Source organism: Mauremys mutica, chromosome 6 (assembly GCF_020497125.1).
Source record: "Mauremys mutica isolate MM-2020 ecotype Southern chromosome 6, ASM2049712v1, whole genome shotgun sequence".
Classification (NCBI taxonomy): domain Eukaryota; kingdom Metazoa; phylum Chordata; order Testudines; family Geoemydidae; genus Mauremys; species Mauremys mutica.
The window spans coordinates 69,412,705-69,430,547 of NC_059077.1; the positions used below are offsets into that span (position 1 = coordinate 69,412,705).

The following is a 17,843-nucleotide window of genomic DNA, read 5'->3' on the forward strand; positions in this document are numbered from 1 at the left end:
ACTATCTAGTTTTCTTTACATTCTTTTAAAAACACAAGACAGTACCACGTGTTGTGGGAATGTCTTCTGGTTAAACATGCAGAAAGAAGTTGACACTAGAATTAAAATAATTTTGGACTTTAGCAATCAAACATCAGCCCAGAACGACGTTAGAATATTTACCCTTGAATTTGGGTCTCTCTCCAGCATAATGTTAATGGTTTCTGAGAGCAGCCACAAAGCGAATGATTTTACAGATGAAAATAAATCATGGCACAATAATGTTCTGACTTCTTTGACCTAGCAGCCAAAGGATTACTTTCTCCACAGGGACCAACTACCTGAGTTTAAAGAAATCTGAGCTCCATTTAGAAACATTTGACTAAGGAACTCCAAGGCGCAGGGGCCAGTCCAGACCTCCTTCCCCTTCCTGCACCCCCTTAACTCTTTCTCCACCTTCTTTTCCCCGCTTTCATACTTTCCTTCCTGCCTTGTGTGTGTTTCCTCCCATAAATTGCAAAGCATTAAATCATTTGATTTCATAGTTTAATATTAAGGTTGTTGCATATATATATTTTAATGGTATGCTGTACATTACAGATGGTAACTTTAATTTTAGAAAAGAAAAAAACCCAAAATTATTTGTCTATTGTAATTTTTCTATTGAAAAGTAAAAAATTAAAAAACCTTAATAAAAACCAGACAGTAATTAAATCAAATGGATCAGTGTACACAGAAGAGCCCTACCAACCCTTCACAATTAAAATCCTCCTCCCTTGATCCATCCAATCGTTTAAGGAAAGTAGATAAGACTTGTACCCTGCACTGTAAAGCAACAGCAGCAAAGAATCCTGTGGCACCTTATAGACTAACAGACGTTTTGCAGCATGAGCTTTCGTGGGTGAATACCCACTTCTTCGGATGCAAGTGGTGGAAATTTCCTGGGGCAGGTATATATAAGCAAGCAAGAAGCAAGCTAGAGATAACGAGGTTAGATCAATCAGGGTGGATGAGGCCCTGTTCTAGCAGTTGAGGTGTGAAAACCAAGGGAGGAGAAACTGGTTCTGTAATTGGCAAGCCATTCACAGTCTTTGTTTAGTCCTGAGCTGATGGTGTCAAATTTGCAGATGAACTGGAGCTCAGCAGTTTCTCTTTGAAGTCTGCTCCTAAAGTTTTTTTTTTGCTGTAGGATGGCCACCTTAAGATCTGCTATTGTGTGGCCAGGGAGGCTGAAGTGTTCTCCTACAGGTTTTTGTAAAACCTACAAAAACCTGTAGGAGAACACTTCAACCTCCCTGGCCACACAATAGCAGATCTTAAGGTGGCCATCCTACAGCAAAAAAACTTTAGGACCAGACTTCAAAGAGAAACTGCTGAGCTCCAGTTCATCTGCAAATTTGACACCATCAGCTCAGGACTAAACAAAGACTGTGAATGGCTTGCCAATTACAGAACCAGTTTCTCCTCCCTTGGTTTTCACACCTCAACTGCTAGAACAGGGCCTCATCCACCCTGATTGATCTAACCTCGTTATCTCTAGCTTGCTTCTTGCTTGCTTATATATACCTGCCCCAGGAAATTTCCACCACTTGCATCTGAAGAAGTGGGTATTCACCCACGAAAGCTCATGCTGCAAAACGTCTGTTAGTCTATAAGGTGCCACAGGATTCTTTGCTGCTTCTACAGAACCAGACTAACACGGCTACCCCTCTGATACTTGTAAAGCAACAGAACAGGGTTCTGTTCATGCTGATCCCAGTTTTGTTTTATAATCCTAAACCCAGTCTTTACACACTCTCCACTCAGCTGTCTATCTGATGCTGCCAGCTGCTCTAGTTGTTGCTGAGCAGTTATAGTCAACATTGTCTGCGTTGGACACTGTCCTAGGTCACTAAGGAATTTCAGGAGTTCTTCAGCGGCTAGGAAAATCCCAAGGGGACTGGAGCAAGACTTCTTCTGGAGACCTCAGAGAGGCCTGACTGACCACATTTCAACCTTAGACAATTGGTATTTAGTCATTTCGAAGTGTTCAGCAAAGCTGACTATCAGCCTCCATACAGCTTTAGTACCTGGTCAGTCAGCGGGGGTCTCCCAGCAGGTATTTGTTTTGGTACACAATATAAAGGACGAGAGATTCATAGCCAATAAGAAGTTTCACCCTCTCGTCAGAGTCCCTGACATCATAAATATCACATAATGAATAAATAGGCCCTGATCCTCAGCTTTACTAGGGGGACCTTGCATAACTCTATTGGTGCAAAGCAGCACAAAGCTAGTGCGCTAAAAAACCACTGTAGCAGCTCCTACATCACAGCCTGCTAGTTGATTGGTGTAGGATGCATGGCCAGAGCTTCCCATTGTCTTGGTGAGTCGTAGCTGCCATAACAGCCCCTGAAGGCTACTGTATTAGCTGTATTTTAGAGCAACCCAAAGGCTGCCTTAATATAGGTGCATTTGGTCTGTCTGTGGCAAAGATCAGGGAAGCATGAAAGTAGCTAATGGGGCCACCAGAGCTACAGGCGGTGTAGAGGCAGAGGGCCCTATGGGGATCTGATGAGTTTAAAGTGCATATACTTCCTTCTCCCCATAGGGGCAAATCCCCTTCTCAGCAAGATGATGTTGCAAGGGAGTGACGTGAGGGAGTGCATATGGAGAGCTCCTCCCCAATTTCACCTCTCTTTGGTTTTATCACACGATAGGCTGATGTGGCCTGATGGTGCATAGCATTTTTTTATATTTTTTATATATATAATGTTCAAAGCACTGTACAGACGTAACTAATTCTCATAACACCTTTGTCAGAAAGTATTAGTCTCATTTTACAGAGAAGGAAACTGAGGCAGCAGGAGAAATTGCTTCTCTGAAGTCACGCAGCAAGTCAGCGAATGGCACAGCCACGATTAGAACACAGGATCTCCTAACATCCAACCGCTATTGGACAGATATTGTGCCAAGGATCAAATCCTACTGTTTTTTCTCCTCAGCAAGGGACAAGTGATTTTGATCAGAAGTTCACAGTCACCACTTGCACAGAACAAGTGATTTCAGAGAATGAAACTGACACAGAAATGGGTATTAAAAAATATTAAAATACCCAAATGTCATCCTTCCCCTTTCATTAGAAACAGCAAAGACTTTACTACTGGATTAATACACTTCCTTCACTCCCTATCAACATTACACAAGTGCACTTAAATCTGACTTAAACAATTGAATCATGGGCATTAATCCTATCATGTAAAGGAAAAACACATACTAGTGTAAATCCATTTTAATAAATCTGGGAAAATATGCCTAAGAACTGGGATACTGGAAGTGTTTTAAACTTAAAAAAATCAAAATGATTTAACTTCTAAAATTTCTCCCTTTCTTCTTTTCCAACATGAATGCATGATTCTTATCTATAAGAGAGACCAGGTGGGTGACGTAATATATTTTAGCTAATATCTCTTTCATCAACAGAAAAGCTTTTGAGCTACAGAGAGCAATTCTTTAGGTACATCTTATCTCTAAGATCTTCACACAGTCTCCCAAGTTCCATCTCTCTATGCATCACTTTGCCAGTTTTTTCTTTAAGACTTGAACAAAAAACAAGGTTAGTCAAAAGAAATTGAGCGTGTTTATTTTAATTTTTAAAATGCACCTACCCATTTGGTCAAGATGCATCATTAGAAAATATATGCTTTTTAACAATTGCAAACATGACAAAAGTAGAGCACACATATTTTGAGTCTTATTTCCTAAAATAGCAGCATATATTTTGTAGGGTGCTGAATGTATTTCCTTGGTTTTGTAACACTGGTAAGTATTTCTAACATATTTACATTTCTGATATAAAGATTGTTATTAATATAATAGTCTTCCTTACAGGATGTTATCCTGTATAGCTTCTGTTAGAGTAACAGCCACTGTTAGTACTACCCTATTTATTATTTGTTTCCAGTAGCAGTTACAACATGTGAGGAGCTGTACAAACTTTAAGGAAGACACGGTATCTGCCCCGTAGAGCAGAACATACAATATAAAGAGAAGCCAGACAAACTGAAATGAGTAGGGGAAAGTGCCATATAATAAATAAAGAGGTCAAGGTGATGATTCGCCATATCTTGATAACACTGGTGAAAACATACAGGTGTTAAGTAATAACAATAATGCCTTTATGGGAAACTCTTACCACCATCTTTTCTGTGGGTTAGTTTCTCAAAAGAAGGTTTCTCTCTCTTACTTGAAATGAGTAGGACAACTGATTTACCTTCTTCAATTTAATTAATCCATTTAACTGTCTTTATGCATGTCTTTCATCATTCCAATAGCTCTAGTGTGTCTCATTTGTTCTTTCTTTTTTCCATATTTCTTGCTGTTGCCTGTATTTCGACTCCTGGAAAATCTTCTCCACTTGTTTAGCAAAGCCAGGACTATCTTCTTCCAGTGCATTAATGGCTTGCAGGACACAAGGAGTCTTCTCCCTTGGAAGTGGATTATTCAGTGGCCTCAGTGGTATAACAGAGTTATATTTATGCTGTTTGTTAAGAGCGTTCATCAGGGAGGCATAAGACTGGAACTCACACCAAGCCTCACTCAAGAAATGTTCTGTCAAGAGAATAATAGTCCATGCTGACCTATTCACAGCATCATTTAAGTTTTGTAAGAAATGTCTACCACAAGGCATTTCAGCAAAAATTATTCCAGGTTTAATACAAAAATTATTTTGTAGCAGATGCTGGAGTCGGCTGGCTTCAGCTGCATCATTCTGAGCATGCAGAATCACAAACTTGTAAAACACATCCTCAGGATCCTCATCACTGCTGTGAATTTCTGAAACTTTTGTAGAGATCCCTTCTATGTCAAGAGACAGGCCACACAATTCATGATTTTGCTTGAAGTCTCTCTGGCCTGCACTCACATTGGTACCCTTTTCTGTGTTGTTTGGTAGAGGGGGAGGATTTCTTTTAGAGTTAGTGTTTCCCATTATGATAAATGTACACGTCAGAAGATGTGTTCAAGTGGTTAACATCTACTCATTTCATTCTAAAAAACAAAAAGTAAAAAGCTGTTGAATCTTATGACAACCTAAAAAAGGCATTCATAGCAATCTAGAAATAACCCAAACCATCTGAATTGGGCTATTATATATCTTAATGAAAGACAGCAAAAATGCTGAAAGGGACCTGGTGGCAAAAGTGGACAATAAATTACATGAGCGAGCCATACGATATTTCAGCAAAGAAAAAAGTGATTTTAGGCTATAGTAGGAGCATGTCATGGAACAGGGAGTTAACTGTCCAACTATACTATATACACCTCAGCTAAGATTACATCTTGAATACTGTGTTCACCTTAAAGATGTCAGCAAATTGGAGTAAATTCATGCAAGAGCCCATGCATTATACAGTACATTAGATCTAAATTATGCAACAAGGCTCCCCCCATAAATGCACTGAATTCTGCAGAAAACCAGGAATTATATGTGACAATGGTTAGTTGATTATAAAGCCATTTGATAACCTTCAATTTTATTGAAATTCCAAAAATATTCCCACAAAGTTCTATTTCTGTAGATTCATGCAACGCAAATGGAGATTTAGGGTCTGATTCCCTTCCCACAGAAGTCAATGAAAAGCTTCCAATAGATTTCAATGGAAGTTGAATTACACCCACATAGCCACATAATTATATTATACATATGGCCTTGTAGAAGAGCTATAAAAATGTTTAAAGAACTAGAAGAAGTGACTTAGGAGGAAAGATGCAAATATGCATAGACTGGTGAGACAATAAATGAAGGAGACGACATCATAACACAATTTATAAACATATGATGATGAGTGTAAAAAACAAGGAGGGAGTGGAATTGTTTAGAATGGGTAAAAATGGTATGATGCCCGGTGATTAAATGAAATTAAGAACAAAACAATTTACCCTGGATATCAGGAAAAAAACCCTTCAGGTTGTGAAAACTAATAATTTATGAAATAGTCTCTGCAAGGAAGTGGTTGTGGACTCTTTGCTAGTCTCACTTTAAAACTGAATTAGATAAAGCACTATGAATTGTTTGGGATCAATCCTGTATTGGCTAGCATTTTACTATTTAATTTAGTAGATCTTCCCCATTTCTAACATCTATGAACTGGCACAATGAAAGCAAAGGGGAACTGGTAACCTTTTTGTACTTCTAAAAAAGATTAAGTTTTCATCATTGATGCATATGAATAAATAATTAAAAAAAAACCAGATACTACTATGCAGAACATTTTTAGTTAAAGTGTTGTACAAAGCGTTAGCTATTCATTTGGAACATAGAAGTGTGATTCAATTTCTGTGTGCTCCAATAAAGGGGCATCCATATTACTTTAGTGACACAAGTCATGATGTTCTACGAATGATACAGTGACTGCTTTGACAGAGCCCTAGCAGAATGACACTGAAGGGGATCAAGAAATCTGTGCATGTAAAGTGATTATCTGTTAATAGTATAGCACTAATGAAAATTAAAGGGTATATGGCAATTATTAAATAGTTCTGAAATATTTCTTTTTACATGTAGATTAGTGTCTAAAAACCTTGATACCTTTTCTGGGATTTTAATGAAATTAAATTAATCCAAGGTGGACTACTAGTTTGTATATCTATTGATTAAAATACTTCCCTATTTATTTTGATAAGTGAATGCCTGTATTGACAAAAGCATCATAAAGCACACACGTTTCTGCAATAATACAACACTACCTTGAATTAAATAGATTAGCTATATTGTCATCTTATGTTTGCTTTTTAGAAAATAATATTGTGAAATGGATCATTTCACCAAGGATCATATGGCTCCAATCCTATAAACTTTTACCCATGTGAATAACCCCACTGACTTCAAATTAATGAAAAATATTCTTAAACTGTCATTTCAAAGGATAATTTATTCCTGTTTATTAACATGCCCTAGAAGTTTTAACCCAGCTTTTGTTGCCTTAACAATTTATTTGTCCTCTACAGCACACATACAGCCTTGTTAACATGGCTCAGTGCTGAGTAAAGCAGTTGTTTTGAAAAGTTGCATGAAAATTGTACAAATTTTGCAAACAAATACAGTATAAGAAAAAAAGTTAAACCAGTATTTTGGCCGATTCACCATGGAAGTTCCTAAATTAAAAGCAGTTTGATCGTGCATTGCCCATACCTGCTGTATTTTTTTTTTTGAGTGCTTATATTTGGTTTCTTTTCTTTGCAATATTGGAACAGATTTTATTTTAGCTGGAACAGCACCACCTTGTGACACATACTTACAACAGAGCATCAGCATATACATCATCCTTTATATTAAATGTATGTCGAGATGTTTTGTAGAATACATGGCCAAAATGATCCATTCCATTTCAATGAGCAGAGGCGTCTGAGCTCCAGCAGATCGTCTCCTAAGACACAGAGGGCCTGATTCTGTTTTCACACTGTTTTTACAGTGGTATAATTCCACTGATCTCAGTGGAGTTTCTCTTGATTTACGTTGGTATTAACAGAATCAGGTCCAGATGATGTGAGGCCACAGCTCTGGGTATTTTCTCCTTCCCTTGGCCAGAAGGAAACTACTCTCCTGGAATTCTGCACGGAGCAGTGCTCCACTGAGCTTTGAGAGCAACAGTGGGAAGAGGTAGGGCTGAGTCTCAGCCAGCAGTATCCCTTGAGGAGAGGATGATTTTGTCCAGATTCTCATAACATGATCAAATTATTAGTAGTCACTCCTTGGTGAATACATATTTTTGTTGGCAGAGCCCAATAATGAGCATTTCTTCACAGGGAGAATGTATCTATGTAATTTCTTATTCTCCCAAATGATTTTTTTCATAAAATTAAAACTTTTAAAGTAAGCACACAGTGCCAGTTTGGCCCCAATTTCTGTAATTTAACTTTTGCTAGAATAACATTTTATCTTTTTAACCTCAGAATGGAGAAGCATTTTAGGAAGGTTTACACAACACTGTCATACTTTTTTCAGTAACACATATCCATGCCCAAAAGTGGCTATGTATGCATCATTGGGATGGGATGTGTGATTGGTTTGGTTATTTGTTGGGGGCGTGAGGAGGGTTGCAAGGAAAGGAGCATAGAGGAAGGAAGAAATAATTCCTATTACTGGAACCCAAACCTGATGGTGTTCAGATGAAGATGTAAAATATACCACTTTGATAAAGTCTTCCCCCATAATTCATGCTCTTACAAGTAAATACATAAAATCCTACAAACAAAAAGGACCTTGCAGAAAAAACTCCTTTTCATTATTTGATTTGCACTCTTTATATTTTGTGCATCACTTAAACAGGATAGTGCTAAATGCTTCATAAAAACTTTACCTAAACAATAGATATACTAATGCCAACACCTTGAATTGTGTCTAGAAATAACTAGGAAACCAATACAGTATTCAGAGGAGTAGCGTAATGTTCTCCTTGCTACTGCTACCATCAAGAATGCAAGCAACCATAATCTGCACTAGTTGTAGCTTCTGTATCATATTAAGGGGGAGCCCTAGATTGAAATGAGAGTACATCATCATTCTCTGTCACAAAGGCAAAGTTTACATCAGAAATTTTGCAGTCACAAATTCTTTTTCAGATGTAGATAAAAATAAGTCTTTGGAATACCAATGCCCCCACAGAATGCAACAGCAAATGGGGATCCCAAAGCACTCTATTGTGAACTTCTTAGAGCTAATAAACTCATTAATGGAGAAAAACTACCCATTCCATACCATCCAGCAGCCAAACAATCTTATTAGCAGGGCCGGCTCCAGGGGTTTTGCTGCCCCAAGCAGCGCACGCTCAAAAAAAAAAAAAAAAAAACAACCCACGATCGCGATCTGCGGCAATTCAGCGGGAGGTCCTTCGCTCCGACCGGGAGTGAGGGACCCTCCGCCGAATTGCCGCCGAATACCTGGACCTGCCGCCCCTCTCCGGAGTGGCCGCCACAAGCACCTGCTTGATAAACTGGTGCCTGGAGGTTATTTCAACCATTTGAAATTGTAAAGTCCTTAAAGGGATGTGAATCAACTGTGTTTGCATCTGCCCTTCTGAATGAAAATCAGGTTTAAATATACTGGAGTACTGTTTTATTTCCATTGACAATGGAGTCCTGAATTTTCCACAGCCCAGTTTGCAAGTGGAGTTTAGAAAATGCTGGGTTTGAGCCTGACTCAATAGTGCTGTTGGTTGGTCACAAAACTCACAGTAAACCAAGATTTTGCAAATCTCAGGTTCCTAGGCTCACTATGCATTACATGTCTTAATAACAGGCAACATGGAGCAACCATCTCAGTGTAAAATGAAATTTGTCTTTGCTATATGAAATCTTTTTAACATGTTTATTGTGGTATCTAAGCCCCGAACATAAAGTGTTGCATGCTTATAATTTTCTTTCAGTAAGCGGTTAGCACAATTCATCCCATTACTACTTTCTAAACAGTTTTATTTGTGGTCATTATTTGGAAGCGGAAAAAACCAAGTTACATATTACATAATATATCTAGGCTCAGAAGGATTTGTGCGTATCTTCTCTGAATTTCACCAGATATCAATATTTAGTTTTTAATGCTGATTAATAATTTGTTAATTATTTTAATAGATTAAAAGAATCATTCCACTCTCACACACTGGGTTGAGTGGCCAGAACAAACTCCCTTTCAGGGTTTCCTTTTGTTTCAATAAAAATTAACTATAGCTAGACTTGACAGAATATTTTCATAATGTCAATGGATAATATTAATGTTTATTTTTAAGCATTTTTAAATGTTTATTTAACTTTTCACAGTTTAAGGAAATTACAGGGATCAGATATTTATTTAATGACAGTAGACATTGAGATTCAAATAGTTAAAGCTTTACAAACTGTTATAACACAAACTGTCAGCATCATGTCAAATAATACAAAGTAAATCATACCCATTTTTATGTCAAACCTGTTTGAATTCATTCACTAATCCATTTGTGACAACCCTAATTTAAAAGTCTAAATCACTGGATTTTTTAATCTAATCAAGTTCTCATGGAATATTTTCCTGATTTTGCCTATCTGTAAATTTCAGTTATCAATAAAAATGTATTTTCATCAGTTTTTGAGTGTATGGTGATATCAATGTTTACTGACATTTAACCAACAAAAATCTAATCCTTCCAAGCCTTACTCTACTCTGAGCTCCTTCCTGAGAAAGCTGTTTCTAGGTGTTTTCTCCCCAAGAATTCCTCTCCCTCTCCTCTGGGAAAGGAGGGACTTGGGAGTGATTTTTAATGTTGTAGACTGGAGATAAGGAGACTATGCTCTAGCTTCTAGCTTGATTCTACAGAATGGTGCTACCTCTGCTTTCACGGTCGTTACATTCCTCAGAGTAAACTTAAAAATCACACTTCGATTTGAAAAACTGTACCTACTATTGTTACAAGTAACACCAAAAGAACTATAACTGATAGATTTTTGGGAGAGAAAAAATACTTTAGTTAAATTACAAAAGACTGTCAAATGCTCAAAGTAACCCCTGTCAAGTATCAGAGGGGTAGCCGTGTTAGTCTGGTTCTGTAGAAGCAGCAAAGAATCCTGTGGCACCTTATAGACTAACAGACGTTTTGCAGCATGAGCTTTCGTGGGTGAATACCCACTTCTTCAGATGCAAGTGGTGGAAATTTCCTGGGGCAGGTATATATAAGCAAGCAAGAAGCAAGCTAGAGATAACGAGGTTAAATCAATCAGGGTGGATGAGGCCCTGTTCTAGCAGTTGAGGTGTGAAAACCAAGGGAGGAGAAACTGGTTCTGTAATTGGCAAGCCATTCACAGTCTTTGTTTAGTCCTGAGCTGATGGTGTCAAATTTGCAGATGAACTGGAGCTCAGCAGTTTCTCTTTGAAGTCTGGTCCTAAAGTTTTTTTGCTGTAGGATGGCCACCTTAAGATCTGCTATAGTGTGGCCAGGGAGGTTGAAGTGTTCTCCTACAGGTTTTTGTATATTGCCATTCCTAATGTCTGATTTGTGTCCATTTATCCTTTTCCTTAGAGACTGTCCAGTTTGGCCGATGTACATAGCAGAGGGGCATTGCTGGCATATGATGGCATATATTACATTGGTGGAAGTGCAGGTGAATGAACCGGTGATGTTGTGGCTGATCTGGTTTGGTCCTGTGATGGTGTTGCTGGTGTAGATATGTGGGCAGAGTTGGCATCGAGGTTTGTTGCATGGATTGGTTCCTGAGCTAGAGTTACTATGGTGCGGTGTGCAGTTGCTGGTGAGAATATGCTTCAGGTTGGCAGGTTGTCTGTGGGCGAGAACTGGTCTGCCACCCAAGGCCTGTGAAAGTGTGGGATCATTGTCCAGGATGGGTTGTAGATCCCTGATGATGCGTTGTAGGGGTTTTAGCTGGGGACTGTATGTGATGGCCAGTGGAGTCCTGTTGGTTTCTTTCTTGGGTTTGTCTTCCAGTAGGAGGCTTCTGGGTACACGTCTGGCTCTGTTGATCTGTTTCCTTATTTCCTCGTGTGGGTACTGTAGTCTTGAGAATGCTTGGTGGAGATTTTCTAGGTGTTGGTCTCTGTCTGCGGGGTTAGAGCAGATACGGTTGTACCTCAGTGCTTGGCTGTAGACAATGGATCTTGTGGTGTGTCCGGGATGGAAGCTGGAGGCATGAAGGTAGGCATAGCGGTCGGTAGGTTTTCGGTATAGGGTGGTGTTGATGTGACCATCACTTATTTGCACCGTGGTGTCTAGGAAGTGGACCTCCCGTGTAGATTGGTCCAGGCTGAGGTTGATGGAGGGGTGGAAGCTGTTGAAATCGTGGTGGAATTTTTCCAGAGTCTCCTTCCCATGGGTCCAGATGATGAAGACGTCATCGATGTAGCTACATCGATGACGTCTTCATCATCTGGACCCATGGGAAGGAGACTCTGGAAAAATTCCACCACGATTTCAACAGCTTCCACCCCTCCATCAACCTCAGCCTGGACCAATCTACACGGGAGGTCCACTTCCTAGACACCACGGTGCAAATAAGTGATGGTCACATCAACACCACCCTATACCGAAAACCTACCGACCGCTATGCCTACCTTCATGCCTCCAGCTTCCATCCCGGACACACCACAAGATCCATTGTCTACAGCCAAGCACTGAGGTACAACCGTATCTGCTCTAACCCCGCAGACAGAGACCAACACCTAGAAAATCTCCACCAAGCATTCTCAAGACTACAGTACCCACACGAGGAAATAAGGAAACAGATCAACAGAGCCAGACGTGTACCCAGAAGCCTCCTACTGGAAGACAAACCCAAGAAAGAAACCAACAGGACTCCACTGGCCATCACATACAGTCCCCAGCTAAAACCCCTACAACGCATCATCAGGGATCTACAACCCATCCTGGACAATGATCCCACACTTTCACAGGCCTTGGGTGGCAGACCAGTTCTCGCCCACAGACAACCTGCCAACCTGAAGCATATTCTCACCAGCAACTGCACACCGCACCATAGTAACTCTAGCTCAGGAACCAATCCATGCAACAAACCTCGATGCCAACTCTGCCCACATATCTACACCAGCAACACCATCACAGGACCAAACCAGATCAGCCACAACATCACCGGTTCATTCACCTGCACTTCCACCAATGTAATATATGCCATCATATGCCAGCAATGCCCCTCTGCTATGTACATCGGCCAAACTGGACAGTCTCTAAGGAAAAGGATAAATGGACACAAATCAGACATTAGGAATGGCAATATACAAAAACCTGTAGGAGAACACTTCAACCTCCCTGGCCACACTATAGCAGATCTTAAGGTGGCCATCCTACAGCAAAAAAACTTTAGGACCAGACTTCAAAGAGAAACTGCTGAGCTCCAGTTCATCTGCAAATTTGACACCATCAGCTCAGGACTAAACAAAGACTGTGAATGGCTTGCCAATTACAGAACCAGTTTCTCCTCCCTTGGTTTTCACACCTCAACTGCTAGAACAGGGCCTCATCCACCCTGATTGATTTAACCTCGTTATCTCTAGCTTGCTTCTTGCTTGCTTATATATACCTGCCCCAGGAAATTTCCACCACTTGCATCTGAAGAAGTGGGTATTCACCCACGAAAGCTCATGCTGCAAAACGTCTGTTAGTCTATAAGGTGCCACAGGATTCTTTGCTGCTTCTAAAGTAACCCCTGGGTCCCAATGTTTTCCCTGTATAGTCAATTTCTGTCTTTTGTTTCTGTGAATCTCTCTCACATTAAAATAGGAAAGGAAAAAAATTAAATACAAAATTTTAATTGTAAACCTTCCAAAACAGGCAAGGGACTCAGGGATGTCTGTACTGCTTGAAACTACTTTTAACTCATTTTTGGAACTGACTACATTTTAAGTTGACAGTGTCCCTTTAAGTTTTCAAACAAGCACTAATAAAAACTAGTAAGTTCTTATGTTGTCAAAATGGAGATTCAATCATGTTTTTAAACAAAATTTTATATGAATGTCTTAATATTTAATTTTAAGCATAATTTGCAGAACCTAAGCAGACACCTGCATGGCCACACCAGCAAGCTGCCATAAATTTAAATTTGCAATATTCTTCAGCTTTGACCAAGGGCATTACACCTCTTAGACACAGTGGTACACGCAGATTTTAACTCTTACCTGTATGGCGACTCATAGGAGGGACATAAAGGGGGGCATCAGCTAAAGGGGGGGCACGTGACCTCCCCACATGACTCCTCCCTGCCCCGCCCCAGCCTGGGACCCCTGCACTCTCTCCATCCCATGTTAACTTGGGGAGAGGGATCTGCAGGGGCGGCTCCAGGCACCAGCACGCCAAGCGGGTGCTTGGGGCGGCAAGCCGCTGGGGGCGTTCTGCCGGTCTCTGCGAGGTTGGCAGGCAGGGTGCCTTCGGCGGCCTGCCTGTGGAGGGTCCGCTGGTCCCGCGGCTTCAGCGGACCTCCCGCAGGCGGGCAGGCAACCCGCCAAAGGCAACCTGCCTGCTGTGCTTGGGGCGGCAAAATGCCTAGAGCCGCCCCAGGGGATCTGTGCCAGCTCCCACAGGCGTTTGGCTGCTCTTCCCGGCAGCCAGGCCCCAGAGCCACTCCCGAATGCTGCCTGGTGCAGCACAGCAGCTGCCTGGAAGAGTGCAGGGCTCTCCCAGGCAGCGTGGCTGGAAGAGAAACGGCCCCGTCCCTTCCTCTCCCTCCCGGGCTGGTGAGGGCACTTAAACCTGGGAAGGGTCACATGACCCTTTGTGCCCCTACCACCAGTCACCTTTCCTGACTGTCACATATCCGCAGATAGAAATCTGTGTCTGCTGAGCCGCAGGCAGGGCTGGCTTTAGGCCAATTCCACCAATTCCCCCGAATCGGGCCCTGCGCCTAAGAGGGCGCCGCACCCAGTGAGAATCCCTTCCCTGGCTAGAGGTGCCTTTTTAACTTTTACTCACCTGGCGGTGCTTCAGGTCTTCAGCGGCGGGTCCTTCGCTCGCTCCAGGTCTTCGTTGGCGGGTTCTTCAGTGCCGCCGAAGACCTGGAGCGAGTGAAGGACCCACCGCCGAAGTGCCGCCGAAGACTCAGAGCATCACCCGGTGAGCACAAGCCCCACGTGTTTTTTTACATGTGTAGTTTGTTTGTTTTTTAAGTCATCCCTGCCGGGGCCCCATTGAAACTGTTTGAATTGGGCCCCGCACTTCCTAGAGCCGGCCCTGGCCGCAGGGATCTCCCGGGAACCACATCAGCGAAAGGAACAGAAGGTGGGGCCAGCCAGCGGCCCCAAGCCGGCAGCTCCTCCGGTGCAGCTGTACCGCCCCACAGCCCCTCCACACGGCTACATCTCCTGTCTGGGGTCTGTACAGCCTGCCGGAGGGGACAGGGCTGGGGGCGGTACAGCCGCGCCGGAGGCGCTGCCCGCGTGGGGCTGCCCAGCACGTTGTGCTCCTTTCGCCACTGAGATTCCCAGGAGGGCCCTGCGGTGCTCAGCAGATACCGAATGTGTCATTCCGGTATGGCCTGCAGGTATAGATGTCTTATTTTCCTGACCATACCGGCTTATTTGCAGCACTGCTTATGCCCATTACACCTGGACTCGCGTTTGATCTCGGGTGTTAATAAATGTTTTAATACTTTTCGACCTAGATTCCCCCACCAAGCTAGTACAGGGAGATGTATTTTACACCTCTGTTCCCCCCGCGGGAGCAGTCACCAAGAGTGAGGGCAGGCAGTGCTCCTGCCACCTGCCATCCTCAACGATTGAGCTGGAGAAAACACCTTTAAATTGCCGTCCCGGGGAGGGCTGCTGAGCGTTGTTTTTCCATCAGTGCACCCCTTAGCCAGCCGGCTACACTCTCTTTTACTCGCCACTGCCCGCTGCTTCCAGCAGAACAGCAGCCCCCGCCCGGGATTATACTGGCAGAATTGGCAGAGACTCGGGGCCGATCTGTGCCAGGATTCCTCCCCCCCGGACAGATCTGTTTCTGGGCGAAGAAACAGAGCAAGTTAGTGAAGCCTCTTGTGCTTTGCCTCCATAGTAGTGAGGGGGCAGCTGGGCTGTCCGCGGCGCGGAAGAAGGCTGGGCTGAGACCGGTCTCGCTGGGCTGAGGCCCTGGGGCCGGCTCGCGTCTGAGCGCAGAGAGCCGGGGCGAGGAGGGAGCCGCAGGGCAGCCGGTGCGGGACGGGCAGGGGGAAGCGGCGGGGGCCGGGACAGGGAGGGAGCCGCGCAGGGTCTGGCCGGGGCGGCGCGTGGGGCTGTAGCTCAGGGGAAGCGGCCGGGCCCAGGCTCTCGGCGGGTCTCCCCCCGGGAAAGGAAGCGCCGCGGGTAGAGTCTGGGCCGCCCCGCCGGAGTCACTTACCGGGCTGAGGCCGCTCGTCCTTCCCCGCAGGCGGACGCGGTGGCTGGCGAGGGGCCGGGGCGGGGCTCGGGTACCGCTTTCCCCATCAGCTCCGGGAAACAACAGCCGCGTGTGACGGGCAGGACCCCGCCCCGTCACGCCGAGCGCTGCCGGGAGCAGCCGCCCGCCTCAGCCCGGGCTGGCTGAGCCCCGAGGGCCGCATAACCCGGTGCGGGCGCCACGTGGCGGGCACCATAGGAGCCAGGCCCCCGCCTCCCTTCTCTGTGTTTCATAAACGGCGCATTGAAAAGCGGCTAGAACATAGGCGCGCACAAGAACAGCCCCTGGTAACGCGAGAGATTAAAAAGTGTCCCCCCCCCCGCCCAGTTTGGAAAAGCGACAAACCGGCAGAAGAGCTCGGTGTGTTGGAAGCGTGTCTTTTTCACCAACCCGAGCCAGTAACAGATATCGCCTCACCCCCCTTTGCGCTTCCTGCTTCAAGGCATAAGCCAGCCTTTGGAGGCATTCAGAAGCTTTCGTCGTAGAGCATGTTATTGCATCAATTCCCAGTGCAGGGGTTCTTTCACCTTCCTCCGTAGCATCCAGCACTGGCCACCCCTATCACCGAATGAGAGCGCACTGGGCTAAATGAACCGCTGGGCTGAGTGGCAGTGGTTATACAGTAGGCTCCAAAAAGCTACTTCGGCGTTGTTCCATTTTCAGGCACCACTGACCCACAAAACTCCTGCTCGGCTGCTGCACAGTCCTGGGGGCTCCTAAAGTCACTCAGCCCCTATGGTTTTGCCTCTGAGCATGCACTTTGCAGCCTCACCTGAGGTGGCTGGGCACCTGTCTCTTGCCTGAGGACTGCATATTGCTGCCTCACTTAAGCCGTTCAGATGCCTATCTCCAGCTAAACCCCAGAGCAATTCACAAACTGAGAAAGAAGAATTCGGCCTCATAAATCATATGGGAAGGCCCAATTCCGTAGGCCACCTCTGAGCATGCTACCAGATTGGACTCTTCACCTAAATTTTACACAGAACAGCCAGGACTCATGGGAAGAGATGACTATCCCAGTTAGCCTTGTGGATAGAGTACTTGCCCAGACTATAGGAGCCCCCTAGTTCAAGACCCCCTTTGCCCAATGAAAAGGCATTTGAATGGGGATGTAGCCTCTCTCAGATCAAGTTAAATATTAATGGAGCAAAGAATTATTCTAGAGTCTAGTGGTTAGAGTACTCACCCAGGGGGTACCAGGCCTCTCCAAATACCTTCTCCCCAAGTTGATGGATCTCTAGCAGATCAAGGCACTTATCTCAGAGAGTGGCAGGACTTAGGACACAGCTGTATCATCAGCACCTCCCATGGGCAAATGTAGGCAGCTCTCCTCTTAGCATGTTAGTTTTGTGGATTGTATTCTTGGGTGCCTGCCTCTCCATATTCACTGTTAGGCAGTTCCTCTACCCAAGCTCTGTGTCCCATAGTGTTATACTGGTGGAGGAGTGGCACTCTATGTGGAAAAAAAAGCATAAAACAAGTAAGTAAAAATCCTAAATGAATCAAACAGTACCATGGCATCTCCATGGGTAGAAATGCCATGCTTGAATAATAATAAAAGTAGGAACATACTACTGACCACCTGCCCTGGATGACAACAGACTATGAAATGCTCAGGGAAATTAGAGGCTACAAAAAAATAGAAAACCCAATAATAATAATGGGGGGTTTCAACTATTCCCATATTTTCTGGGAACAAGCCATCTCTGGACAGGATGCAGAGAGAAAATTTCTAGACACCATGAATATGCTTCTTGGAGCAACTGTTGGGATTCCCTCTGAGATCTTTTCCATTCAGCTTATCTAGAACACCTTGTTCAGTTCTGGGATCCAAAAAACTCAGACTGCACATTTAGTCACTCAGGTTCTTTTATTTGGCAGACAGCAAAGCTACACTTGAGCAGACTCAAGCATAGGGGGTGGGTATGGGACATACCACACATCCAAAGTTACACAGCAAACCTCTTCCATTATATGTATTTACAC

The 17,843-nt window shown here is 43.7% G+C and overlaps 1 protein-coding gene across 2 annotated transcripts; it reads right to left on the minus strand.

Moving 5' to 3' along the window:
* Positions 1-3,581: 3,581 nt before the first annotated feature.
* TICAM2 (toll like receptor adaptor molecule 2) lies at positions 3,582-16,361 on the minus strand. 2 transcript variants are annotated; one of them, XM_045020754.1, is made up of 2 exons: positions 16,275-16,361; positions 3,582-5,007 (listed from the first exon to the last, which is right to left on the minus strand). In XM_045020754.1, exon 2 carries the CDS (start codon positions 4,946-4,948, stop codon positions 4,295-4,297), a length of 654 nt encoding a protein of 217 aa, XP_044876689.1. In that variant the 5' UTR covers positions 4,949-5,007; positions 16,275-16,361; the 3' UTR covers positions 3,582-4,294. The 2 variants fall into 2 exon arrangements, with proteins under 2 accessions (XP_044876689.1, XP_044876688.1); XM_045020753.1 differs by lacking the exon at positions 16,275-16,361 and adding an exon at positions 15,819-16,094.
* Positions 16,362-17,843: the final 1,482 nt, after the last annotated feature.